The sequence below is a fragment of the Mauremys reevesii genome, linkage group 4, assembly GCF_016161935.1.
Source record: "Mauremys reevesii isolate NIE-2019 linkage group 4, ASM1616193v1, whole genome shotgun sequence".
Taxonomy (NCBI): Eukaryota; Metazoa; Chordata; order Testudines; family Geoemydidae; genus Mauremys; species Mauremys reevesii.
Genome location: NC_052626.1, coordinates 130,152,051 through 130,178,574, shown reverse-complemented (window position 1 = coordinate 130,178,574; position 26,524 = coordinate 130,152,051). Strand labels below are relative to the sequence as shown.

The window sequence follows — 26,524 nt, the reverse complement described above, 5'->3', positions numbered from 1 at the left end:
GATGCCATCTCTACCAGCTGTGGGGTCCGAGCCATTGACTCCTCCTGTACTCTCTTCAGGGATTCATATGTCACTTTCCCACCTTGAGGGAACCAGTTGAAGCTGCCCCCGTCCCCTTCACCCCACAGAGGGAATCTGCTCAGCACAGCCATTTCCCTCCACTCCTGCAGAGACCAGTTCTCGCCCTCCACATCCCCTGCTCCTCTCTGAGGGGGACTACGTGATGCCCCTGTTGTCTGAAGGGATTCATCAGATGCTGCCATGACCTTCACCACCATCTGAAAAGGCCCACTTGACATACCCATCTTCCCCCACTGAGAGGGCTCCCCTGCTGGGCCCGTGTCCCCAACCCCGCACTGAGGAATCCTGGCTGACTCCTCCATCTTCCCTCTGAGAGAGGACCCTGCCAATGTCCCCATATCCCCAGCTCCTCTATGAAGGGATCCATCCTGGGTGTTGCCCACCAAGGCTTCCCTCACATAAACTGCCATCTTGATGCTAGAAGCAGCTTCAAAACACTCAAAAGTTCTGAGGCGAGTCACCCTTCGTCAGCCAATCAGAATTCCTCACTGGGAAGCCAGCCCCCCCCATGCCAATCGGAACTCCCCACTTCAGGGCCACACACCCCAACTTCAGCCAATCAGAATTTCCGCAGCCCATGACCTGTTAGCTGCAAGTAGCCGTTTAACCGTTATGGCCTGTACAGATTAATCCATCACCCAATCAAAAGCCTCTACAAGGCACCACCCTCGTCAGCTTGAAAGTCCTTATTCTGCTAGAGAATGAGGAAAGAGAGGGAAGAATAAGGGAATGTCCTCTGTTTCCTGCTCCCTCATGGTCTGCCCCATCCTGCAGGACGCTCCCAACACACAGACATCCCCCCACCCCCGCCCTCAGCAAAATCAATCAAACAAGACCATACAGGCACAGTCCAATTGTCTTCCATGGCTGGCTGCAGGCCATGCTACAGGGAGACTGGCTGCCTGAAGATGCGGTCACCTACAGCTTGCTCACAGGCCCCTGGTGTACAGTCTGGCCTTCATCAATATGGCACGCCGCCCTACAGGAAGGCCACCTGTTTATAGATGCTGTGAACAGGGCCAGAACTTTTTTTTTGGGGGGGGGAGGAGGGATGTGCAGTGCAGAAGAAAGGGTCAAAGTCTTTCCAACTGCCCTGCAAACTGCTCAACAGAAAAGTTTAAAGATAAAGAAAGCAAAAACCAGGAGCTCAGCGTTTATAAATTTTTTATTCGCTGGATAGTGTACACAGTACTTACAATTGCATCTATTAAAGACAAAATACACTTGAAAAAAATGCATCATATAAAAAAAATTATAAACTTTGAACTATTTACAAATGTTGCCTTACGTTACACAAATCTCAATACCACCCCCCCACACCCATTCACAAAGTAAGAAATGGACTTTTTTAACATGCAAAAGCCTTTGAAAAAACTATTTAGCATCACTTAGGGATCATATTTCCCACAACCCCATTCTACACTTGTATAAAACTGGTTTTGATAGGTTCAATGCTCCAGTGCTTTAGGGGTCAACTGACCAAGCATCAAGTTCTCCTCATACCCATCATTATTTCTTTTATCTTGATCTGTCCTACTGTACTGTGCTCCCAATCTGGAATTTATGTCCAAATCTAGCCAATACACAAGCTAGAGTTCTCACATCCACTTACTACAGGCTTTTATCTCACAGCATCTCCAGTTTTATAATTTATTTGTAAAAAGAGCTTCGAATCTTTTTGTAACATGGTGCTGAGATCTTCAATCTCACTGAGCAAACAAAGGCCTTCAGAAGTGTGTCACTTCAGAAGTGTGTCACTGAATACAGGAAAACCAAAACAAAGAAAGGGTATGACACTAACACCCAGGCTTTCACACCACTGTATAAAAACTTACCTACAAGAACTCTCTATGTAGCACAAATGCATAGGTCTTTATACACCTTCTACAACTATGGCTCAGAGAATTTATTTGGGGGAGGGGCTAGCTGGAAGAAGTTCTAGATGTTTTGTGAAGAGCTGTTTAAGTTCTTAAAGAAAACACACACTGGGGCTAATTACTCAGATACAAGATGTCAGACAAATAACCTCCATTCCCCTAACTTCCCAACTTTCAGAGAAGATTCTCTGGGATAGAAATTGGTTGTAAAATGAAAGTAGAAAGACTGAGAGGCTCCCATAATCCAGAATGGAACTACCCTTCCCACCCCCCAGCGTGCATCGGTAACCCAGACTGACAAAATGTACAAATGCTCTTAAAAAGTATTTACAATGTGTTCATTCAAACAAAGCAAAATATTTACTGTTCCTTCACTAGGAAAGAGTCTGATATTTCCTGAAATAGGGGACATGACAAAAAATGTTAAGCAAGGGTTTCATGTGAAGAAAAAAAGCGCCATACTCTAATTGGCCAAAATATTTTAAGACGGAACAACCAACCAGAGATGCCAACGATGTAAGGGGCAAACTAATGTTTTTTGAATAATAAAAAAAATTAAAATGCAAAATTGTAGGTAACAAATACAACCTAAGACAAAATACAAAAATAATTTATTCCTTTATTTGCATGTCATGAATTGAAACTAGGGTTCCATGTCACCCCTTAACTGTGAATGTCACCAACAAACACAGCTCCTTGCAAATTTTAGTTCATGTCAACCATGGGGGGTGGTAGGGAGGGGGAGACATTGAACTAGGCAGGAAGGATGATCATCTTTAATTACAGAATATAGTCTACATGCCAAAGGACAAATCCCAACGTAGCAATTCCCTTCCTGTATTTTCACTGGCTGAAATTTGGGAACCTTCCTAGGTGGCTGGCCCAAGAAGCCCAGTTCTCTTGTCATCTGGTCAGGCAGTCTCTCACTCCAGGCTGACTGCTGTCAAATTGAAATAAATCATTTCCACCTTTTCTGTTTCTCTCTTTGATCCTCTCTCACCTGTTTTTACTATTTTGGGTTTAGTATCCTTTTATCCAAAGGAAAGGGGTCTTCTGGTGGCATTGTTCATCCCGCCCTCACCTCGTTTGCTACCCAATTTTCTTCCTCCAGTTTACACAACTAAATTGTTACTTTGAGCGTTCCTCCTGTTCATGATTTGAAGAGATGGTATAGGGCATATTCTCCAAACTGTGCTTGCTGTGCTACCTTAAGACAGACCCCCCTGAAATTTAACTAGCCTTTCCAAATGACCTTCTTCACTACTTCATCCATGAAGATTCTCCTCTCCACTGCTTTCATCATTCAGGCTCACCCATCACACTTAATTCTGGTGACCCAATAGAGTCTTAAGATTAAAACACAGAGCACGCAAAAATTGGAAACACCAGCAGCACCTTAGATGTGCAAAGGGGATCAGCTTAAGTGCGGATGAGGTAAGGGTGGAAATAGGCAGCTAAATATGACTTGCTAGAAGGCTATAGAAACCTCAGATCCCATTGCCAAATTTCAAAGCCAGGATGATGGACCAAGTTCAGAATCCAATAGTGGCTAACCACAAGGTATTCAACAGATGCCCATATAAAGAAGTCACAAAAAAAGGATCCTACTTAAAAAAAAAAAAAAAAGGCAAACATTCCTCCTTCATTCTCTAAGTGCTATGTTTATAAAAGAGGACATTTCATAAAAAGCGTGAAAGGATCATCAACGTTTGCCCTCCCTACATAAATAGTCTTTGGGCTAGACCAGGGTGCACCAAATTGAGCTGGCCTCTGCTCCAGTTGTGATGCAGCCATCCTTCGCCCTGAATAAGGTCAAAGCTCTGTACAGAACCATCTGCAATTTAAAACACACTCAGACAGCCACACTGGGAGATAGTCAATCCCTCCATTCTGAGGTTCCAGATTTCATCTCTTTTGGAGCAACCAAGTTCTGCACTGGCAGAGTAAAAACAGACACTGAACTTCTTTTAGAAGAGAATCTCAAACCTTTTTATCATTTTTATCCCAGCAGCTGGATTTCTCCTTTCAATGCATCCACTGCTAGCAACATGCCACCAGCGCCACGGTTGTTTTCCCTACTTAACTCTGAGCTCTGTGTCAATGAGCCACTCCCATCTTACTCCTTGGAACAGATATACAATATTTCAATTCTTGTAAAGGTCTTGCAATATTCACAACAACTTGACAAGATGGTTGAACTTTTCCCAGAACGAGCTTGCTGTTTAAGGATGGAGCTTAGAGAACCTCTTTCTGTTCTGTTACACAGTTCCAGAAGGGCAAATGCAACTACAAGAGAACAGTTCAGCTGTCAATAAATGAAGTCCAAAGCTGTGAAGAGTGGCTATAAACAACAAAACTCCACTGGGAAAACAAAGCACTGTGGTGTAGCCATGTTAGCTCTGGTTGCTACAAACTGGATTACTCCTCTGCAGAAGGGCCATGGCTCTCTATGGTCTCAGTTAGCCCTGCTTCAGCATGCCAGAGTTATTGCTAATCACTGTGTCAGTTGGCCAACCTTAATTCAAGAAATGTAAAAGGCATGAGTTGTCAGACTTTCAAACCCCTGCACTGAATTACACGGGTATACCATGAAGGTCCCTACAATTTCTATTTGCTGAGTCCACTGCAGTTAAAATCTCAAACAAACCACTTACTGGAAAGGTGGTTTTTGTTGTATAGAAAAGGGTAGGCTAAGATATGGTGATTGTCCATTGTCCCATTGGAACGTTTGCTTGATACACTGGTGTTAAGATAGGACACGCTTGCAGAGGGACAGGAAACTTGTTCAGTTACTTTTTCCTTCAGACAGTGGTTAGGATACTCTGATCATCTGTGTCATTGCTTCTTCATTTGCCTGAGCTGGATCCTGTATATACAAAAGACAAACAATACTGTGACCCTGAAGTATTTTCCTTACAGCAAAGTACTTCTACTACAGCAGCCAATCCTTGAGGGCAAATATCTCCCTTTGTCCAAAAGAAAAAAAAGTATATACAAAAAGAGTTACTGAGCCAGAAACTCATCTTAGTATAAACCAGTGTTGTTTCACTGACTTCAATGGAGCTAACCCAGTTTACACCAGCTGAGGCGCTGGTACATAAAACCTATAGGTTAAGAAACTAACTCTACAAGACTCTTCCAATCAAACAGCACATCTCCAGTAGTAAATGCAAGACTACATGACTGGGAAAAGATAAGTAACCTTAGAAGACAAAAGTAGCTTTGCCAAACCACCTTTTATTGCCATAGTTAGACAGGTGTGAGAGCTGCCAATATCTTCAATATTCAAAGCCAAGTGATGCTGTACCTTCAAACTGCTTTAGAAAGCTGGTGAACATAAATGCAGCATGCAGATAGAACAGTGATTTTCAAACTTTTTCCATTTGTGGACCCCTAAAAAATGTCAAATGGAGGTGCAGAACCCTTTGGAAATCTTAGACAGTCTGCAGACCCCCAGGGATCCACAGACCACAGGTTGAAATCCACGGAGTTAGAATGTGGGATTCTAATTCAGAGGAACCAGTGAAGTTTTAGTTCCTGGGAGTAAAGAGATAATTTAAGGCTCTCCTTCCTTAAGGAATAACAGCTTAAATCATGTCTCTCCTCTCCCTTAAGGAGTAACATCTACATCCCTTTAAGTTTAGTATGTTGACAGCATTACTCATTCCACCCCAGGAAAATTTATCCTCTCTCTACTACAAACATTTTCCCCACATTTGCAGGGGACACTAGGATAGAAGAGGCATAAATTTACAGATGACAAGAACGCTGTATCACACATCAGAGAATTATGACTTTTAAACAGTACATTCCAGACTACAGCACTAAATCAAATGAATTTCAAGCAAACCAGCTCTGCTCTTTGACAACAGCTCACAACTCAAGCCAATCATATACTAGACATAGTTGGGAATCTTTACTTGGGAGGAGTTGGTATGGACTAAAGAAAGAAGTATCTTATCCCTAAAGAGAACGGATCTCTTAGGTTAAACATACACTGCTACCTCAATGCTGTAAAAGGCAACAGTGTTTTCTATCCCATTATATTCACTTCTCTGAAAGCCTCTCCTGGCTTCTTTCACTTCATTTAAAACAGTGTGAAATATTAAAGCTACTTTTAAAAATAAAAAGATGCAAGCATGCCCAGTTCTGAATTTCAAACTGCGTGCTCATTGACTTTCATCCATCTTTCACTATCATCTTGAGGCAGTAGACAAACAGGAGCAGCTGACTACACCTTTCTGTACAGGCAAACAAACAGCTATTACATTTCTCTCCATTTATAAAACAAAGTTGAATACAGGTTTATATTAAGATTACTATGGCCTAGCTATTTGAGGGCCTGATCAATACAGTAAGCGAGGTAGGAGACTTTCCACATAAAGCCTGAAATAAGGATTGGGGAAAGAGGACAAAGGCCAGGGGCTTAGCCCAACAAGGTCAGGAAAGCTGCAGAAAAAATAGAGCCCTTCGAAGTGTTTTTCTGAGGGCTACTCAGAAGGTGTGTGCAAATTTCAGCCATACAAAGAACATTGCTGGAAGCAAAGGTTTTGCTCACCTGCATATCCTTTTCCTTTGGTGAGAAAAAACGCCCACCTTCTCCCCGCTTCCTAGCCATGGCATGACGATGTCTAGACTCATGCAAGTATTTCTGTAACAATAAGAAAAAGAATAGTCACAAGTCATTCGATACTTTCTAGCTCAGTATTATTGCTGCAGCTAATTGAGCACTCAGAACCAATTCCTTCTAATGAAAAACAAAGAATGCCTTTGAGGAACGTCAGTGTACTGGCCAGTTACAATACAACCACATATACTTTCAACAATTAAGAGCCAAGGAAGTAAGTGGACTCAAGTGTTGAGTCAACACATGGGCTCAAAAATGGCTCTGATGTCTGTCAAAAGATAAAACGTGACGAGAAATACCCATCAGTGAGACAGACATATGCATGTTGCACAAGGCAGGAAGAAGTCTATTAGAATCAATTCCAATTGTCTCCATGTCACCCAAAATGTCTTCTATACCATTATAATGCAATGTAATTCCTCCACACTATGCCTAAAAAGTAACCTTGGGTTATATACTCACTCTCCTCTCTTTGGGGATTTTCCCCTCAGCTTCCAGCTTGGCTCGTGCCTGCCTCCTCTTCAGGATTCGGTGGTACTGCTTGGCATTTACATAGAGGGGCTCCTCTTCAAGCATCTCTGCCCCTGGCAATGGAATCCTCTGAATAGCTGGTACTGATCCAGCCCCTGGTACCATCTGTGTAAAGAAGAACACACTCAGATGCATATGGTTCACAGCAGACGCTACATACACAAAAAGGAGATACGATCAGTCCAAAAATATTAATGCAGAAGTAATTGAAAAGATGTATTGTCTGAACAACTGTGTCTGCTTCAAAGTGATGGAGTATCAAAGTCAACTGCACACAATTCAACAAACTGTCGGTTACATATTGCCAATGTTTCTGATATTTTGTGTATAAAAAGGTAAATGTAAATAAATTATATTACTGTGTAAAGTTTCTCTAAACAAATGTTCACTTTTGTACCGATGGTTTTGTATCGGACATTTACATGACAATGATATGAAAACCTGTTAAAATTCCTAAATAACCAGATTTAAAATAAATAAATAAATGAAAAGCTACACAATACCTAGTGCTCCAAGCAATTCATTTTCCTGTACAATGTAATGTATTATACACTCATCTCTTCTATTGGTATTTTATTTGTGCATGTTCTACTTGTCTATTTCAGTATCTTTATTAAAGAAGTGCTATTCATAAAATGTCTGCTGCCATCTAATGGAGCTGAACAGTAAAACAAAAGCCAAGAGGGAATCTCAGCACAAATGTAGTATGAACATGAGCAGAACAAAGCCCTTATTTACTAGAAAAACACATCTACGGGATACTGAAGAATAGCAAGTTTTTGCTTGAACTCTTCAAATTTGTAAGTATCTCTAATAAAAGTTCCTTTAAATTAAAATTTTGAACTTCTTTGAATTCGATGATAAAATTATGGGGGAGAGGAAGCATGACCTATGTAATAATTTGCCACACAAATTCAACAGTGCAATTATTTACTCCAATTTTAACTCCATATTAAACCAATAGGAAGTCCTAATTACAACTAATTTCTGAGAAGACTGAGCATATTAGGTGAAACTAATATGAATCTCAAACTGTAGTTTGAAGATAGTAAACTTAAAATAACTTGTAAAATGACAAAAAGTGAAAAAGAATTTGGAAATTCCATACGTACCATAACCATTCCACCTGAATTGACCACATTTCCAGCAACTGGTAGCGTCACAGTTACAGTCCCTTGCCCACTGCTAGTTGTATTGGTGTTGGCTCCTGCCTGGACAATTTGTGCGCCTGCCAAACTGGCTGCTGGGATGGTGATCATGCCTGTAACAGGGACTGTAACTTTAAGAAAATAAAACACAAAACAAAAAACAAAAACACGCACACAGAAAGAACGAAGGGAACACGATTAGTCCCACTTCTATTTTCATTCACTCACTCTTGGATAATGTACACGAGGATGGCAAAAAAAAATGTTACAAGCAACTATTAACCAAATCCCATCATCTGTCCTTAATACACAAATGCACTCAACTTTTCAAAGTGTTCATTTTCCATATACATGGGAATCACAGCCCAAATGTGAAACCATTTCTCCAAAACCTCGAAAATTAAATGTAAATGCTTGCACTCTCCATTGACTATTTGTCAGGAACCCAAAGCCCGTATTTTATTTAAACATTAAACCTGAAAGTAAAGAACTGATTCTTATTCCGTAATCCCGTTTGCACTTTCCACACCAAAGAGCTTTTGTCCTATTTGCAGGCACATTTATATTTGCAGATTCCTAGTAACCAGCCCTGCAAAAAGGGGGGGGAGGGGGTAATTTATCTGCTTCACTGTGGTCTGGGAAAAAGGATTTCTGTAGCTATTTAAAAAGTTAGTTCTACAAATGTGAATCTATATGATCAATGTGAAAAAAAATCTCCTGCACTTATTCGTACGTTTCAAACTCTTCCTATCTGTACAGCTGTTACAGCACATTGTTACCAGCAATATAAGACATATCAGAAAAAAAATCTTACTGATGTCAAGAGTAGTAAAAACCTATAATTCCAACTCTAAAGACAGGCAGAAGAGGAACAAAAACTTTTGCTCTTCCAATTGCCACGGTGTTCCTCAACACTAAGGAACCAAGAAGAAATTAAATGGTATGCGTCTCTCTGGAAACTTTCAACTATAACTTAAGAGAATGTGCTGTCCTTTATATGCCAAAGTTCATACCTTGTTGAAGAATGGTTCCATCAGCATTAACAGGCTGATAGACAATGGTCTGGCCTTCTGCTGTCTGTGCCACCTGCTGCCCTTGAACTGCTATCTGCTGCTGGGTCTAAATGGAACAAAGAACATCACAAATTACAAACTGCTGAGAAGTTAAAGATTTCCATCCCTGTTAATGTCCACATTGAACCCGAGGACGTGAGTCTCCTTTATTACTAATACTCAGAATAGAATTGTGTATTTACACGCCAATTTCAACTGGGGATTAAAAGATACTTAAAATATATACAAAACTTTGACTTAAATTTGTTGTAAGGAACAAGAGAACTGGGGAACTAAATTAAATGACCAAATCTGTAGATACATCAAGCACTTCTTGTAATATTATTGCGCAATAGTAGTAGCAACCACAAGTTTTTCAGAAGTTCTTCATGAGAGACATCTCAGAATTTAAAAGGGGCAGTTCTACATACACAAATATGTTTAATATACTGGGAGTATTTTTTTAAGATCTAGGTCTCATATTTCATAAACATGTTAAACGGATACTCAAGTAACAATAACAAAAAAATTGTTCCTAAATAAATAAGATTTCACAAAAGTCAAATGTAACTATAACTTTAAAATTTTTTGGGGTGGGGAACGTTAAATTCAACAGTATTTTTCATTTTAAACAAACATTCTCATTCAGGGAATCCCAAATCAATAATGTACAAATAAGAACCAGTTGGTGAAACTATGTGACAAATACAGTTATATTCTGTCCCAGCAAAGCGATTTGCAAAAAAGAAAATAGCATAAAAGCTGATGCATTACAAATTTATTTATTTTAATATCAGACGGTTCTGGATACTAACTTTCTAACATTTTCTCCCTTCTTGTAAGCCCATTACAATCCCTTTCATGCTGGTGCAGTTACCTGTGTCTGGCCAGCGGTAACTGCAGTCTGTGGCTGCTGAATAATGATCTGCTGGGTCTGGCCCTGTTGCCCCTGTACCTGCACAGCCTGCCCTCCTTGAATCTGAATCTGGCCTGGCTGGACCAACTGAATCTGTGGAAGAAAGAGTCAGAAAGGAACATTAACTAAACCTGTTAATTTTTTTCCCTTTGGTCTCAGCATTATCAAAGCATCTTCCAACAGCCATCTAATGCGGCCACTGGGAAAACCCCACACTAACTTTCCTCTTTTAATGGAGACAGTTTGTTTTAATTTATTCCTGCCCCGTGACATAGTAATCACTGATGCAAGGGAGGATAAGACTAAGCAGAAAGGAGCAAATATACTACATGCTCATGTCATCATGCCCCATCAGTTTTCCACAGTTTACTAAATACAGCATACTCAGAGAGAGAAACACACTAGCCTTGAGCATGAGACTAGGGGTAATACTCACCTAAATCACAGGAGGAATGGGACTTTAAGGGTTAATTAAGATAGCTGTAAAGTATCACAAGTGCTAATTATCAAGCACATAAAAATTACCCTGGTATTTACAAAAGCGTAAGACTAACCTTGCAGAGAAGAGATACTTTCCACCCCCCCTTGGTACACCTCTCAGGATAAATTGGAATACTGTCAGCCCCCCATTGCTGAACATTCCAATTACACACTTACTCTATACAACCTGTATATTAGAAGAATGTTACACTGAGGAATGATAATCTTGTTTTCCTAATATATAGTGCCTTTCAGCCAAGTAGACTGAAGTATTTCACAAGTCACTAAATAAGCCCATCAACACAGCAAGTTAGTGGCACAGCACAGACAAAAATTCTGTGACATCAGACACAATCCCCATGTTCTAACCACCAGACCACACATACAGAGGTGAAGTTGCTTAACTTTTCCACCCTTTGTTCTTGAGGAACACTTATCAAGGCCTTGCCTAAAACCAAATACGATCTTTTAAATAGACAGTTCTACCCAATGTGTATTACTGAAAAATAATCCTATCCCACTCAGCACTATTACTCTCTGTGAAGCCAGAGGTTTTAAATTCTCCTCAGGCCTTCATATATTGTAATAACTGAACTTCATGTTAGTCCTGAAACATTTTCAAGGAATTCCATATTTTTATGGGACAAGCACATGAGTAGGCATGGAACTGCTGTGTGTTACAGCTGCCAAGAACCAGAAAAAGCTCTCGCTGCATTTCAGGGGACTGTGCTGTGTATATTTGCAGCATTCATTGGAAATATACTTGAAATACAGAAGAAGCTTCACTTTAAATATATGGTTGTGACACAGAGGCTCATGGGCTACAGTTGGCAAAGAGTTCACTATCATGTAACAGCAAAGCCTGACAAATGCACTATACCTAGCACCCGCTTTCATAGTATGTATCCATAAAGAATGGCATGCGAGGTCTCTAATAAAAAGTTTGTGTCATACTGATCCTCATAATCTTTGCATGACATATGTACAAATGATATTTAAGGAGTTGTGTATACATATTGAAAATATGTTTTGAAGTCTGTCACTGATCAAAGAGAAAAACTGGTTTATTCAAGACAAGAGGTAAGAGTATCTCTTTCTGTCAAATATAAATTAACCATTGGAAGCCAACACAACGGAAATGCCTTTTACATATGAAGTCAACAGGGGAATGGAAAGTCAACAGGGACACATGACACTGGAGACAGAACCACAGGGGGCTGTCCTGTCTCTGGGAGCAGACAATGAACTTTAAGGCATACAAAGGAAGGCAAAAAGACTATCTTGAACTTGAGAAAGTAAACAGGAAGTGCATCTACATTCATGAAAATGGAATCTCAACCAGGCTTGGCTGAAATGCTGCAGAAGACATCTGGGGTGAGAAACTTTTTTAGACAGAACCTTAGCTTGCTAAATTAAGTTTAATCTCTAGTAAATGAGCGATGACTTGGTTTTATACATAACCTGTTTCCATGAGGTTTACTCACTATCTCTTAAAATTCAATCCTTGATAATAAATTCATGCATTGTCATCACTATAAATACAACTCCGTGCTCTAGTATTATACAAAGAGCTGACACTGGGTCCAATCATTCAAGCCGTACACAATTGCCTTTCGAGGACAGCTTACCTGAAACAACTATCAGGGTTCAGTGGATAAGGGGCTGCACACTATAGTGGGAACACTTCAAAATGGCTCAGAGATTGGGGTGCACCTATTGTTAACCTGCAAGGCAAAGTAAGGACTGACACAGCCCTGAGGAAAATATTTAGAGGCTAAGGCCTGGTCTACACTAGGAGTTTGTGTCGAATTTAGCAGCGTTAATTCGATTTAACCGTGTAACCGTCCGCACCAGGAAGCTAATTAGTTCGACCTAGAGGGCTCTTTAGTTCGAATTCGGTACTCCACCCCGACGAGGGGAGTAGCGCTAAATTCGACATGGCTATGTCGAGTTAGCCTATGTGTGGACGGAAATCAACCTTAGTAGCTCCAGGAGCTATCCCACAGTGCACCACTGTGTTGACGCTCTGGACAGCAGTCGGAGCTCAGATGTTCTGATCAGCCATACAGGAAAAGCCCCGGGAAAATTTGAATTCCTTTTCCTGTCTAGCCAGTTTGAATCTCAATTCCTGGTTGGACATCGGGGTGAGCTCAGCAGCACCGGCAACGATGCAGAGCTCTCCGGGACAGGGGTCCATGCAATCTCAGAGTAGAAAGAGGGCCCCAGCATGGACTGACCGGGAAGTCTTGGATCTGATCGCTGTGTGGGGCGATGAGTCTGTGCTTTCAGAGCTGCGCTCCAAAAAATGGAATGCAAAGACCTACGAGAAGGTCTCCAAAGCCATGGCACTCAGAGGATACAGCCGGGATGCAACGCAGTGCCGCGTGAAAATCAAAGACCTGAGACAAGGCTATCAAAAAATCAAAGGGGCAAACGGACGCTCCGGAGCCCAGCCCCAGACATGCCGCTTCTACGAGGCACTGCATGCCATTCTCTGTGCATCTGCCACCACTGCCCCACCAGTGACCGTGGACTCTGAGGATGGGATAGTGTCGACGGGCAGTTCTTCGGCGATGTTCACGGATGGGGAAGATGAGGAAGGGTTTGTGGAGGACGAGGCAGGCAACAGCGCTTACAATACTGCTTTCCCCGACAGCCAGGATCTCTTCATCAGCCTCACAGAGATCCCCTACCAACCCTCCCTGGCTGTTAACCCGGACTCTGAATCAGGGGAAGGATCAGTCGGTAAGTGCTATAAACATGTAAACATTTATTTTTTTAAAAACAGGAATAAAAACTATATGAAAAGAAGGTCAATGCATATGGGGATAGAACAGAAATCCTCTTGGGACAGTTCCACGAAGCTCTCGTAGAGGTACTCTAAAAGCCTCCGCAGGAGGTTCCTGGGGAGAGGTGCCTTATTGGGTGCTCCGTGGAAGCACACTCTTCCACGCCAGGCTATCCTCACATACAGTGGGAGCATTGCCTCGACGAGCATGGCAGCATAGGGCCCTGGTCTGTGCAGGGTTTCACGCAGCATGCGCTCTCTGTCTCTCTTAGTGACCCGCCTCAGGGTGATCTCGCTCGGTGACTGCTGCATCTAATTAGGGGAATTAGTGGAATGTTACTATTGGGAATGCTTCACTTTTCCTTTGCATAACAATAAGCGTCATTTAACAGCCACGTGGTGGAGGCTGCAGAGGGGAAGCATACAGGGATCTTTCCCGGGGACAGCCGCGAGGGGGTGGAACAGGGTCAGAGTTTATGCTTTCCAGATTGCCTGATTAACATTAACTTTTAAGCAGCCTAAAGTTTACGGCTTACCAGGCCTGGCTGCTACACGGATTCGGCTGTCCTGCCCGGCTTGTCTGATCTCCAGTGCAAGACCCCAGGCAATGAAAGCGAATGCCGAAAATTCGAACTTGTCCTGAGAGCGCATGAGATAGGTGCCGTGTATGGTCTTGTTCACAGAAACAGACTAGACTGTGTTCAGTGTTCGCAAACATGTATCTTTGCAAGGAAATCACTTCCTTTTTCCCATCACACAGCTGCGGCTGTTTCCCGACCTGCCCCGGCATCCCCCTCACAGAGGCTGGCGCAGATTAGGCGGCGAAAGAAAAAGACTCGGGACGAGATGTTCGCTGAACTGATGGCCTGCTCCAGAGCCGAGGCGGCCCAGCACAGCCAGTGGAGGGAGACCCTCTCTCAGCAGCAGCGCTCACACAGCGAATGGGAGGACAGGTGGCGGCAGGAAGACCAGCAGGCGACTCAAACGCTGCTTGGCCTAATGAGGAGCAACGGACACGCTCGGCGCCTTGTGGATGTTCTGCAGGACCGCCGCAGGAGGCGAGAGCCCCTGCACTGTATCTGCAACCGCCTCCCCGCCACAAAGTCCTGTCCCCACTCACCCAAAATAACAAGAAGGAGGCGCTAGGGACCGTGAAAACGGTCACTCCACCCCAGCAGAGCGCTCATGTACCAAACAGCTCTCATTCCCTAAAGTATGAGAATTGCTTCCCTTCCTGGCTCACCCAATCCCAAATCCCAGTTTCATCCCCCAACTGTGTAGTTGAGTATTAAAAATAGTTTGCTGTTAATTACTGTTTCCGTCATGTTTCTTTGCAGAAGACTTTGTGTGAAGGGGGGGAGGCGTTTGTTAATTGCATAGGACAGCCACCATTACCAGGTACAGACATGGGGGCAGGATCAACAGCAGGTCACACACAGAGTGCAGTCACTAGGCACCCGGGTCACTCTGGGAGGTGTCTGCTGCCCCAGGTCAGTCTGGGAGGTGTATGCTGCCCCAGGGTCCGAGCGCCTGGCATCCACAAATGGCAAGGCAGGCTGCCCTTACCATGCCCTTCCACTCTAGCCATGAGCCTCTCTGATGCCCTGAGCCCCAGCCAGAGCCATCATCCCCCTACACCTACTCACCCTTCCCACACACCCCTCACCCCTTCCTGCAAACCCACCCCTTCCTGCACACCCTCCTGTAACCGTCCTCCCCCCAGAGACCGCTGTAGGAGCAGGAGCCTGTCATTCCTCGAGTGTAGAAGCGGTCTGTACATCATTGCACACCGTACCCACCACAGTCTGCGTCCCTGTTTGAATCCTTTAACGCAAATTCGTTAGTAAAGAAAACTTTGTTAATTAACAATGTTCCAATAAATTTATTTTTAAACGTCTGTTGGAAGGGGGGAAACCTGGTGAACGGGGTATGTAACCGCTTTAAAAAGTCAATAGTAACTGAAACAGGGGCAGGTTCAGCTTCTCTGTAAAGAGACTGGACAGTCATAGGTTACCCTGCTCTCTGAGGAACCTAGCTTTCAAAGCCTCCCGGATGCACAGCGCTTCCCGCTGGGCTCTTCTAATGGCACGGGTGTCTGGCTGAGCGTAATCAGCAGCCAGGCGATTTGCCTCAACCTCCCATCCCGCCATAAAGGTCTCCCCCTTGCTCTCACAGAGATTGTGGAGCACACAGCAAGCTGCAATAACAATGGGGATATTGGTTTCGCTGAGATCCGAGCGAGTCAGTAAGCTCCTTCACCTCCCCTTGAGACGTCCGAAAGCACACTCCACCACCGTTCTGCACTTGCTCAGCTGGTAGTTGAAGAACTCCTTGTCACTGTCTAAGGCGCCTGTATAGGGCTTCATGAGCCAGGGCATTAGCGGGTAGGCTGGGTCCCCGAGGATCACTGTAGGCATCTCCACATCCCCAACAGTTATTTTGTGGTCCGGGAAGAAACTACCTTCCTGCAGGCATCTAAACAGACCAGAGTTCCTGAAAACACGCGCGTCGTGAACCTTGCCTGGCCGCCCGACGTAGATGTTGGTAAAACGTCCCCTATGATCCACCACAGCTTGCAGCACCATTGAAAAGTAGCCCTTTCGGTTAATATACTGGCTGGCCTGGTGGGCCGGTCCCAGGATAGGGATGTGAGTCCCATCTATAGCCCCACTGCAGTTTGGGAATCCCATCGCGGCGAAGCCATCTATGACGACCTGGACGTTTCCCGGGTCACTACCTTTGAGAGCAGGTGGTCAACGATTGCGTGGGCTACTTGCATCACAGCAACCCCCACGGTAGATTTGCCCACGCCAAAGTGGTTCGCTACTGACCGGTAGCTGTCTGGCGTTGCAAGTTTCCAGAGGGCTATGGCCACTCGCTTCTGCACACTCAGGGCTGCTCGCATCCGGGTGTCCTGGCGCTTCAGGGCAGGGGACAGCAAGTCACAGAGTTCAAGGAAAGTGCCCTTACGCATCCTGAAGTTTCGCAGCCACTGTGATTCATCCCAGACCTGCAGCACTATGCGGTCCCACCAGTCCGTGCTTGTTTCCCGGGCCCAGAATCGCCGTCCCATAGCATGAACGTGACCCATTGCCACCATGATCTCCGCGGCGCGGGATCCCGTGCTTTGTGAGAGGTCTGTGCCACTCTGACACTTCATGTCCTCACCGTGCTGCCGGAGCCTCCTCGCCCGATTTCTCAGCAGCTGACTGTGGAAGAGGTGGACGATAAGGTGCGAGGAGTTGACAACGGCCATAAGTGCAGCGATGATCGCAGCGGGCTCCATGCTCGCAGTGCTGTGTCGTCCGTGCTGTCACTGACCAGAAAAGTGCGCTAACAGATTTCCCGCCGGCGCTTTCAGGGAGGGAGGGAGGGTGGGAGTGACGGTTGAATGACGACAGTTACCCAAAACCACCCTTGACACATTTTTCCCCCAGCAGGCATTGGGGGCTCTACCCAGCATTCCAATGGGAAGCGGGGACTGCGGGAACTGTGGGATAGCTGCCCAGAATGCACCGCTTCCAATGTTGACGCTTGCCCCGTTAGTGTGGACTCGCAAAGTCGAATTAGTGTCCTTAGTGTGGATACACAAATTCGACTTCATAAGGTCGAATCCACAAATTCGACCTAAGTTAAATCGAACTACTCTTGTAGTGTAGACATACCCTAACAGACTGGAGGCCTCAGGTAGCTGACACAAGTTAAACACATTCAATTCTTCCTCTCACTGGAGGGAGGGAGAGTTAACAAGGTGACACTCAGTCCTGGGCACCTCAAGAACTGTCACGGTAGTTCATCCAATGCACTAGGGCAGATCCTCAGCTGGTATAAGTTGTCATGACTACCTTGTGTTATGCAGAGACTTGTCCATGTGACTGCAGACTCCATTTTGCTGTAATTTTTTCCAGTGAGGACAAGAGAGATTCTTACACCTGAAAGTCTATATATACTGATGCATCATCATCTCTTCTTCTTCATCTCTGCTTCCAGACTTAATTTGAACCTGACCTTGACTTCAAAGAAGCAATGACAATTTACACTAGCTTATGATCTTCCCCAGAACAGTCATAGTTCATTCCTTGACCATTATGATTAATGAAATTGGAGCATACTGACCTGCTGCAATCCTTGCGATCCAGAAACTGGGACTTGCATGATGGTCTGACCCTGACCCCCAGGCACAGCTTGCACCATGATCGGCTGGCCAGTTGATGTGATCAGCTGACCTCCGCTTACTTGTACCATTAATGGCTGACCCTGGACCTAGAGAACAGAAGAAACAAACAGAACAATGAAACAAAAGACAGATGATAAAAAACCTCAAATGAAATTGATAAATATTAAGGGCTAAATGTTTGTTTATTTCAGTGGAAGGGCCATGAAAACTAAATAATGTCTCTAAATTGTTTTTATCTACAACTTCCAACAAACAACATTTCTAAAGGTGTCTCCATCTTGTGTTGCTGAATTGAGTAAGTTGTCCTTTTCTGCTGCTCCCTAATCAAAACCATAAAGTCCAGATACATTAAAGCATGAACAATATTTACATAGTACATATGGCTAAATTGTCCACTAACATAGACAGGGATTACCTCTATATACAGCCTGAGAACTGGAACCTTTCAAAAAAGAGCTCACAATCCACAATAAGTCTTTGTATTTCATTAAGAAGCCCAATGCAAATAAGTAAAGGCTCCAATATAAAGCTACCTTGGCAGGTGGGGCTCAAGAAATTACGTTCTCATAGCATCTTAATTTCCAGATGGCTATGGCATGCATTGTTCTTGGAACATCTTCTTGTGATCATAAAGGGAAGTTGTGCTTGTAACAGCACAAAGTATAGCTCAGAAAGGAAGAGTGGATGAAGTGGACCAACAAGTCTGGAATGGTGAAGGTTTCTAGATCGGACATGAGAGCCCTTACAAATATTCTTTGGGAAGAGGCCTGGGGGAGAAAGGAAGGCAACGGAAAACTCCATTCAGCTATGCTTATCTAGCAAGGAAGAAAGCCATCCGCACCAAAATAATATGCCAGACGAAGAGCTCAATAAAAGCCACACCTTTAGGTCTTAAGCTTGGAGTGGGAGGCAATTGACAACAGGATTATTCTTCACTGCACTTAACACATTTCGTAGAAGGGAAGAAAAAGTATAATGAGCAATCACTGAACTCCAATTTCAGTTATCATGGAAAATTCAAGGACTTTCAAAGGCCAATGACCATCACCTCTGACTTCTACCTCCAGATCTCTCATTGTTGACACTTCTATCCCCCACCTTTCTACTAATTACAGTGCAGGAGACCAATCCGTGACTGAATTATCAGTAAAAAATAACTTTCAGAATTTATGAAATTATCTAAAATAATAAGGTCCCTTAAAGGAAAAAGCTCCAATTTCTATATGGTGAAATGCATTAGTGGTTTATACAATGACACACACATCAGCAACCCTAGGTATGTATAAGCAGTCAAGCTCCCAGATAGGATATCCTGGCTTCATTAAGTCATCTGATAGTCCTACTACTCAGTCTCTTCCACCCACTCTTCCCACCATATAAAAACCACTTTCAATAATGAGAAGTGAACAGTATGCATTATAACATAGTGAAAGAGATGCAAGCATGCATACATCAGCCACAAAGCAGCAAAAAGTAATTAGCATGATATGCTTAAATTGAAATAAAATTATAATATAAATCCGGGATTTTTGTTAATGTATTTTTAAAACGCAAGCAAGAAAGGAGAGATGAAAAAGCAAACTTTTCAGCAATAGGACTGTGATACAATAGAGCTCCAAGCAATTGCCTCCAATTCTATGAGCTCACCCTTTCACATTTTAGCTCACATCAGGAAACCACTGCATATACTTCATTATTCACAGGACCATTCTGACCATCTAGAACTTTTTTTCTCTCCAAACAACAGAGGAAGGCCCCCCCACCCCCACAAAGACCCCAGACAGGGGTAGAAAAAGCTATATCAATCTTGTAACATCTACCATCAAGGGTTTTTTCATCCCTTTAAAGAGCTGCCACACAAACCAATGAGATGAAGCTTGTAAGATGTGGAACATTTCACATGAACAGAAATCAGGGTTTGAAATAACCTGCATCCCTTCCCAACTGGTAGTGAGATTTGGTAGTAATTAAGATGCAATTTATGGATCTGCTTGTGTTGTCACAGTAGAAATATGTGGTCAGTAAGTATCTCAATCCTATAGTAGGCGAGAAAATCCACAGTTTTTGTTTCTAGTCAGAAAAAAAATTCTCTCCTCAACCCCACTTTGGCTTCTTGCTACAGAGAAAACACAAAAAGTCCCACTCAGCACTGCATCTGAGAGGTCTGAATCTCTGAGCTAGGTCCTGGGGTTTCTTTTATCTCGTCTGCAAGTTGTAATTTTCTGTTTCATTCCTATTTCCACCAAAATTCATCTTCATAATCACACCAGCAGAGAGTTTTTATGAGTGGATCAGGGTTTGGCTGCATGCATTTTAGATCCAACAAACAGCTCTACCGCTTCATTTGTTTTATTGAATGAAACTGCAATTAACATATGTCCCAGCTGCTACAGACCAATGAAACTGCCACTAATTCTGTCCCTATTTCAAACCCTGGTGGAAACACAGCATTAAAGATGAGGCAATGGGGAAGTTCATGCAGTGCTCACATAGACACAATTAGAGAGATCACCACTACCTGGAGGGTCTGGACTTGCTGGCCTGAGGCGGTTGCCACCTGGGCCTCTGTCTGCAACTGGACAGCAGTGACACCACCCTGCTGCTGGGAACAGGAACAGGAATAGCTTGAAACTTAACAACAAGGAAATGCAGAGCTCAAGGCAAGAACCTTACTGATGGGACAGGGAGAACTTACAGTTCTCCTATCACTTGTTCTTGGAACACAGGAATGCTGAACATGCTCACATTATCTTAGGAAAGGAATATCAGCAAACTCGACGTAGGCTCACTGGCAGGAGTCAGCAACAAACAAAACATAATGCAGACAACACTGTCAAGGTATTTTTCAGAATTTGAAGTTCCTATTGTTCTTTAAATTATTCCATGTTTGTTCAAGTGTTTTCCCTTTAATTGCACATATTTGTTATTACAGAGGTGCGGTTGCTCTGTCAGACCCCGAGTTCCAAATAAATAGCTCCAAAGTCCTTTATCCAACAGACAAGGTACAGCATGGACAGCAGCAAAGTAAGTTTTACATACCCAGCCCATATGCTTGAGGGGCAATCTGAAGAGAATAATTTAATCTCTAATGATCCGTCCTATCTCTAACCTCTTAGGAGAGATTCCCAAAAACAATCAGTGCCAGTTGCAGTAGCGGTTTGTGAGACATGGACATCCATCCACAGAGAATTAGACATTTTGTTAAATACAGCATTCAAATATTCCTTTTCAAAACAACCACCACATATGCAGTACTACATTAACTTTGAAAACCAATACAAGAAATTAAAACTAGGTCAAGGTTTGGTCCTACTGCCTTTTGCAGAGTTCCTTTAAAGTGTTACAGGATTACAAAATGTCAATCTACCAATCAAAAGTGTCTGATTTTAGCCATCTATCAGCATCAGATTCATGGCTCTCAATTTTCCACAATTTATTTTCTTTATAACTTAGTGATGGTCTCTGTAAGGGCCACATGCTGTTCCCACTGAAGACAAAGTCAATTTCCACAGTGGAAGTAGGGCCCAGCCTGATGTGTCTGGTATTTACACTGCTTGACAACCAGCAACAAAGTGCTATTTTAAATTAAAGTGTGATTCATATTGTCTCACTCATGTGCATAGCAGAAACAAACTAAAGAGCTCACTTCCATTATCCCAAACAAAAGCAAATAAGGCTTGATGAACACAGCTAATCCACATAACCAGCTTGAAAACGTATCACAATATGAGGCTAGGTAAAGATAATATTTTAAAAGCATGTCTAACACTTTCATAAAAGCAACTCTACATGCCTGAACATTATTGTACCCAAGCCAGAAGTTAGTTTTTGGAGGAATGATTCAGACAAACAGTCCAGCAAATGACAGACTGATCAGTAGAAAGCAAAAGGCCTTTGTTGCAATTACTTTGTTATTGCATTCACCCTGATCTTTCAGTGGGAGCAGAAAAAGTGATTCACATGAACATGATTGTTAAAGGAAAGCTGGAGAAATTCTCAAAATTTGCTTGAGACCATCTTGTTTCAACCCTTGAAGATAAACAACTGTTCCTGAACATTAAGTGCTGAAATTTACATTTTGTTTCATTTAGGATCTTCACTAAATTATTATTTTTGTTTGTGTCAGAATTAAAGGGTAAAGTCCATAATCTAATTCAACTTTGCATTGTATGTGTCAGTTGTTTCCATTATTTTATTTAATATAGATTAGAAATGCTAATATTCAAGCACACTCCAATAACAGAATGAAACTGCTGATCAAGGGATAAGACAGTCAACTAGCCATGCATCCAGTCAATCTCACGCAGCATCTTGATGGCCTGGTCGAACTGTAGAGAGCATATGCGCCTTGTGACCAAACAGCAAGACCTCTAGCTCACCCTTTAAGATAATTTTTCCATACCTGCTGCTGAATCTGTCCAGCTTGCACAACGATCTGTTCTGTGGAACTGTTGCTGTTTGCTGTGTACTGCTCCATAGTGTCTCAGTTCCAATCTTGTGCCCAATGCACCTCAGTCTGGATATCCGACAAGACAATAAAAAATGCATTATTACTGGCTCAAGATCAGGATCAGTTTACAGAAGCTGGAAAACAAGCCATCTAATGACATTTAGATGACATTCCTTAACAGTCAGAACACCATTGTTTCAAGTAAAGGGCCTACCCTGTGTCATTTGCATTTGTAGTAAGAGGCCACATATTTTAATGTGAAAATTAAGTATTTTCCTAAAACTCATGTGTAAAAAGAGGCAGCATCGTTCAACAGCTTGGGTACCAGACTGGGATTCAGGACAGGGTTCTATTCTCAGTTCTGCTGCCGATCTTGGGCAAATTATTCCACCTCTCCTGTGCCTCTGTTTCCTCTACTACCATTTGTCTGTCTTGTCAATTTAGATTGTAAACTCTTGGCCAGGGACTGTATCTTGCTATGTGTATAGATAGCACTTTGTGCATGGGGACTCGATCTCAGTTGAGTCCTCAATGCACTACCACAATATACACTAATTATAATTAATAAATAAAACATTGCAGTGCTGAAAAGTTCACTGTAAACATCACCTGAACACCAAGCTACATCTCAAGAATTTCACAGATTTTCAGTTAGACACTGATATAACAAGAGGGACTGAAATACCCTGTGCTCTTAGGAATGACGTTTTCCCCATTTCTTTTCCTGCTTCTCTTTTAACTTGAAAACAGATGGCTTCTCCCATCTCTCCTTTTCCTGATCCCTCACTCCAATGCACAGGGGAAAAAAGGCTGAAGTAAAACCATTCATTCCACAGCTCTCTTTATTCTCATCTCCATTTCTTCCTTTCCTAGTTGATTAGCAAATGAGGAATTCTGATCTTCGCTTGTAATGAAGCATTTGTTCTACTCTACCACTGAACAAGTCACTGCCATCCAGGTTCAAAGCCCGCCTAAATTTTTCATCAACTTTAAAAAGAAAAATAAAGGAATTAGATTTGATATCTGCACAGGATTTAGTCACAACACCACTGACTTCAACTGGCTGTGTAATGTAAGAGACAAGGTGGGTGAGGTAATATCTTTTATTGGACCAACTTCTATTGGCGAGAGAGACAAGCTTTTGAGCTACACTGAGCTCGTCTTTAGGTCTGGAAACTTGTTATATCCCAGACCTGAAGAAGGAGCTCTATTTAAGCTCAAAAACTCGCCTCTTTCACCAAACAGAAGTTGGTTCAATAAAACATATTAACTCACCCACATTGTCTCACTAATATCCTAGGACAGACATGGCTACATGTGTAATGTGAATCAGTTAACATTGCACCAAAGACTTAAAATGCTGTAATTCCTGGTCTTTATGTTTATCTTTGCAACCAAATACGCATTAATTGGTTTGCATTTATCATAAAGACCATTGCAAAAAGGCTTTTCGTTGATTTACTCGTCTTTCAAAATAGATTGATTACTTCGAAGATTGTTAGCTCAGTCAAATGAATATAATCAACATGCGTCAACAAAAAAAACAATGCGCAGTATGCAGCAGACAGATTACATGGCCTAAATGTGGTAACAATTTGCTTATTCCCTCTGCCAAAAGCTTGGTTTGGAATTAAGAAATACAACTAGCCCCTTTGACCAGAGCAAAAATCTGAGTCATAGCACAGAAAGATACAACATTGTGCTGCAACTGTAACTTTATCTGTCCCTGGCCCATTTAGAGACATAAGGTGGGTGAGGTAATATCTTTTATGTGGCCAACTCCTGTTGGTGAAATAGACAAGCTTTCAAGATATTCAGATTTTCTTCGGGTCAGTAGTGTTTTTCATGGCCCAGCAGAAGAGTGAATCTGGGCACTGATTTCAAAACTAGACATAAATATGGTTGCATTTTAGAAAGCCCAGCGGATAGATATGTTCTCCTTTTAAAGGGTTCAGCTAAGTCAGACCACCTCAGGCCATGTGCTTTTCTGATCTCATGAACTAAAACAGGGCTAGGCTTAATCAGTATCTTGGATAGGAAACTAAGAAAAATCCAGGACATTGCAGGAAGTGGTGGTGGCAACATGACCAGTGGCACTGTGATGTCAAAGTCCGTTTAGGAGACCTGTCTTCTGCTTAAAATGTAATGCTGAAATCCTGATTACATGGCCACGAAAAAATGCCATCCCATTTTGCAAGAGTATAATCATTAATACTGATAAAATTAATTTCTAGTTGTTAGTTACATTCTGCCAAAAATTATCCCTCTAGTTTCAACTGCATACAGTATTCTTCACTTCTGTCCTAAATGCTTGTGCAGTATCACATGAAACAGCTCCCACATTACATCCTTTGAGGCAGCATTTCAGCAGTGAGTGCAGGATGCTAGCCTATTATACAGCATGTAAGCCAAGCACATGCTAGCAAGAAGTTCCTTGATTTCCTCTACTCTACAAACAACCTTTAAGCAGAGACCTATTAGTCATGAATACTCTCTAAGACCCAAATGCCAGGCCCCTTCTTCCACACCTGAAGTTCTGGGAAATTTCTTCTCAATTCAGCTTTTTTGGGGGTCAGAATAAGAGAAGAGAATGAGATTTTAGCCACGCAGGATCATGACTCCATCAATGCCGAGGACAGAAGATCTACTGAGGAGGGGAAGCAGCAGGGGGAAAAAGACTACTTTTTTTTTGTTTTTTAAATACAGCTTATTTGTCCATAGACAATCATTTAACATTTTGTTGCCTCATAAGAAGGCACAGAGAGAATTTTCTCAAACCAGAATTTTTTAAAAATAATTATTCTGTATTACGCTGCATGCCCCTCCTTCAAACTGCTGGTCTGACTGGTCACAAATCCTGTACAACTTGAAACTAAGGTACTTTCTACACTATAAATAGTTTATTGGTATAACTATACCAGCAGACCCTCCCAGCGTAGATGCAGTTTATGCTGGCAAAAGCATGCTTTTGCTGGTATAGTTTATATGCCAGTTCTCTGAGTGAAATAAACTATACTGGCAAAAAGTTATTTTGATAGTATAACGGCATCTACACTAGGACGTTTGCCCATATAAAAATGTTGCTTAAAAAAAACCCCAACCACACCTAAGCGATATTACCATACCAGCAAAAGTTTCTAGCGTCAACATGGTTTAAGTATAAAAATGAAAGCAGTTATACCCCATCCTATACTTCAGTAAGAACATACATGACTAATCACATCCACTCTCTCCAAAGTGCATCAATGAAAGTCAAAAGAAAGAATTCAGCCAAAACTAACAGCTCAGGAGGGTCATCTTGAGTTATTCAGCAGACACGGAGGCCAGTTTTCATTATTAACCTCATACGGAACCTGCAAATCCGTGTACGCATCTAGAGAGTTTCAGTCCAGTTGAGCTGGACTAGAATGGGGCGTTTGATTGTGGTGAGCTGCCGACAGCAGGATTTTCTTAGCCCACAGAGCGCTCAGCGCCGATGAGGGGAAGGAAATGGCACGCAGCCCCTCTATGAGGAAGAGAGAAACAAACTCCTAACTGCTCACCAGAGCGTTTTTAGCTGCACGGCTGCTCTCCGCGGGGAAGGGGCACGCGGGCCGGGCTGCTCTGAGGGGTCGGGGATGGGGTGCAGACAGGCTCCTAATCCCTGGGGGAGGCGGGATGCACACAGGGTCGTGCCCCTCATACTGGCCACAGCTGCCCGGGGGGTGGACCCTGACCGCTCCCCCCGCCCAGGCGCGGGCTGCAGCCTGCTCAGTAGCTCTCCCCCGCGGGGGCACACGCCGCTGCTCTCCGCTCCGCGAAGGGGGAGGACGGGTGGCCCGGGCCCTCGCACACCGCGAGGCCCATGTGCCAGGGAAGCCAGCGGGGCTCGCCGAGGGCGGGGCCCGCGCAGTGGCGGCTCCCTTCTCGCGGCACAGAGCTCCCCGGGGCAGAGTCCCCACCCGGGGAACGGCCCAGAGCCGGGGCCCCGCCACAGCGCGGAGCGGGCTCGCCTCCCTCTCCCCCGAGGGCAGACCCCGGGCGGCGACCCCAGGCCCTGCTCCCGCCTCTGCTGCCCCCCCGTCCCGGGCCCTCCGCACGCGGCGCGCCAGTCCCAGGCCCAGCAGCCGAGCCCCGTCCCTCCGCTCCCCCAGTGCCCGGCCAGCCGGCCCTGCGAGCGGCCTCCTGACTGGTCACTCGGCCCCGCCAATCCCGGCGCTAGGGCCGGCGCTCGGGGGCTCCATATTGGCTGCTCGCACTCACCGTGCCTCGCTCCCCCGGTTCGGGTCCCGCTCTGATTGGCTCCGCCACCGGCCCCCGAAACCCAATCAGCGCCTCCACTCAGCCGCCGCGCAAAATGGCGCCCAACCCTGAACAAAGAGAGGACGGAACTCAGGGCGCATGCGCCGAATAGTTCC

At 43.6% G+C, this 26,524-nt stretch overlaps 1 protein-coding gene across 15 annotated transcripts; it reads right to left on the bottom strand.

Annotated features, from left to right (window-relative positions):
- Window positions 1-1,228: 1,228 nt before the first annotated feature.
- On the bottom strand, window positions 1,229-26,504 carry NFYA (nuclear transcription factor Y subunit alpha). 15 transcript variants are annotated; one of them, XM_039535758.1, is made up of 10 exons: window positions 26,370-26,504; window positions 22,080-22,193; window positions 20,193-20,279; window positions 17,617-17,763; window positions 10,194-10,325; window positions 9,278-9,383; window positions 8,229-8,395; window positions 7,048-7,221; window positions 6,517-6,609; window positions 1,229-4,824 (listed from the first exon to the last, which is right to left on the bottom strand). In XM_039535758.1, exons 2-10 carry the CDS (start codon window positions 22,152-22,154, stop codon window positions 4,771-4,773), a joined length of 1,035 nt encoding a protein of 344 aa, XP_039391692.1. In that variant the 5' UTR covers window positions 22,155-22,193; window positions 26,370-26,504; the 3' UTR covers window positions 1,229-4,770. The 15 variants fall into 15 exon arrangements, with proteins under 15 accessions (XP_039391692.1, XP_039391700.1, XP_039391699.1 ...); XM_039535766.1 differs by having other exon boundaries at window positions 20,196-20,279; XM_039535765.1 differs by having other exon boundaries at window positions 20,193-20,276.
- Between the last annotated feature and the right edge of the window lie 20 nt (window positions 26,505-26,524).

Bases quoted from the DNA above. Each gene is read 5' to 3' on its own strand.
- NFYA (XM_039535758.1), bottom strand. From the start codon at position 22,154: ATGGAGCAGTACACAGCAAACAGCAACAGTTCCACAGAACAGATCGTT. The intron at 6,610-7,047 runs GTGAGTATATAA...TTATTGTTACAG, and splicing joins AAATCCCCAAAGAGAGGAGA to AAATACTTGCATGAGTCTAG. The intron at 4,825-6,516 runs GTGAGCAAAACC...TTGTATATACAG, and splicing joins CAAAGGAAAAGGATATGCAG to GATCCAGCTCAGGCAAATGA.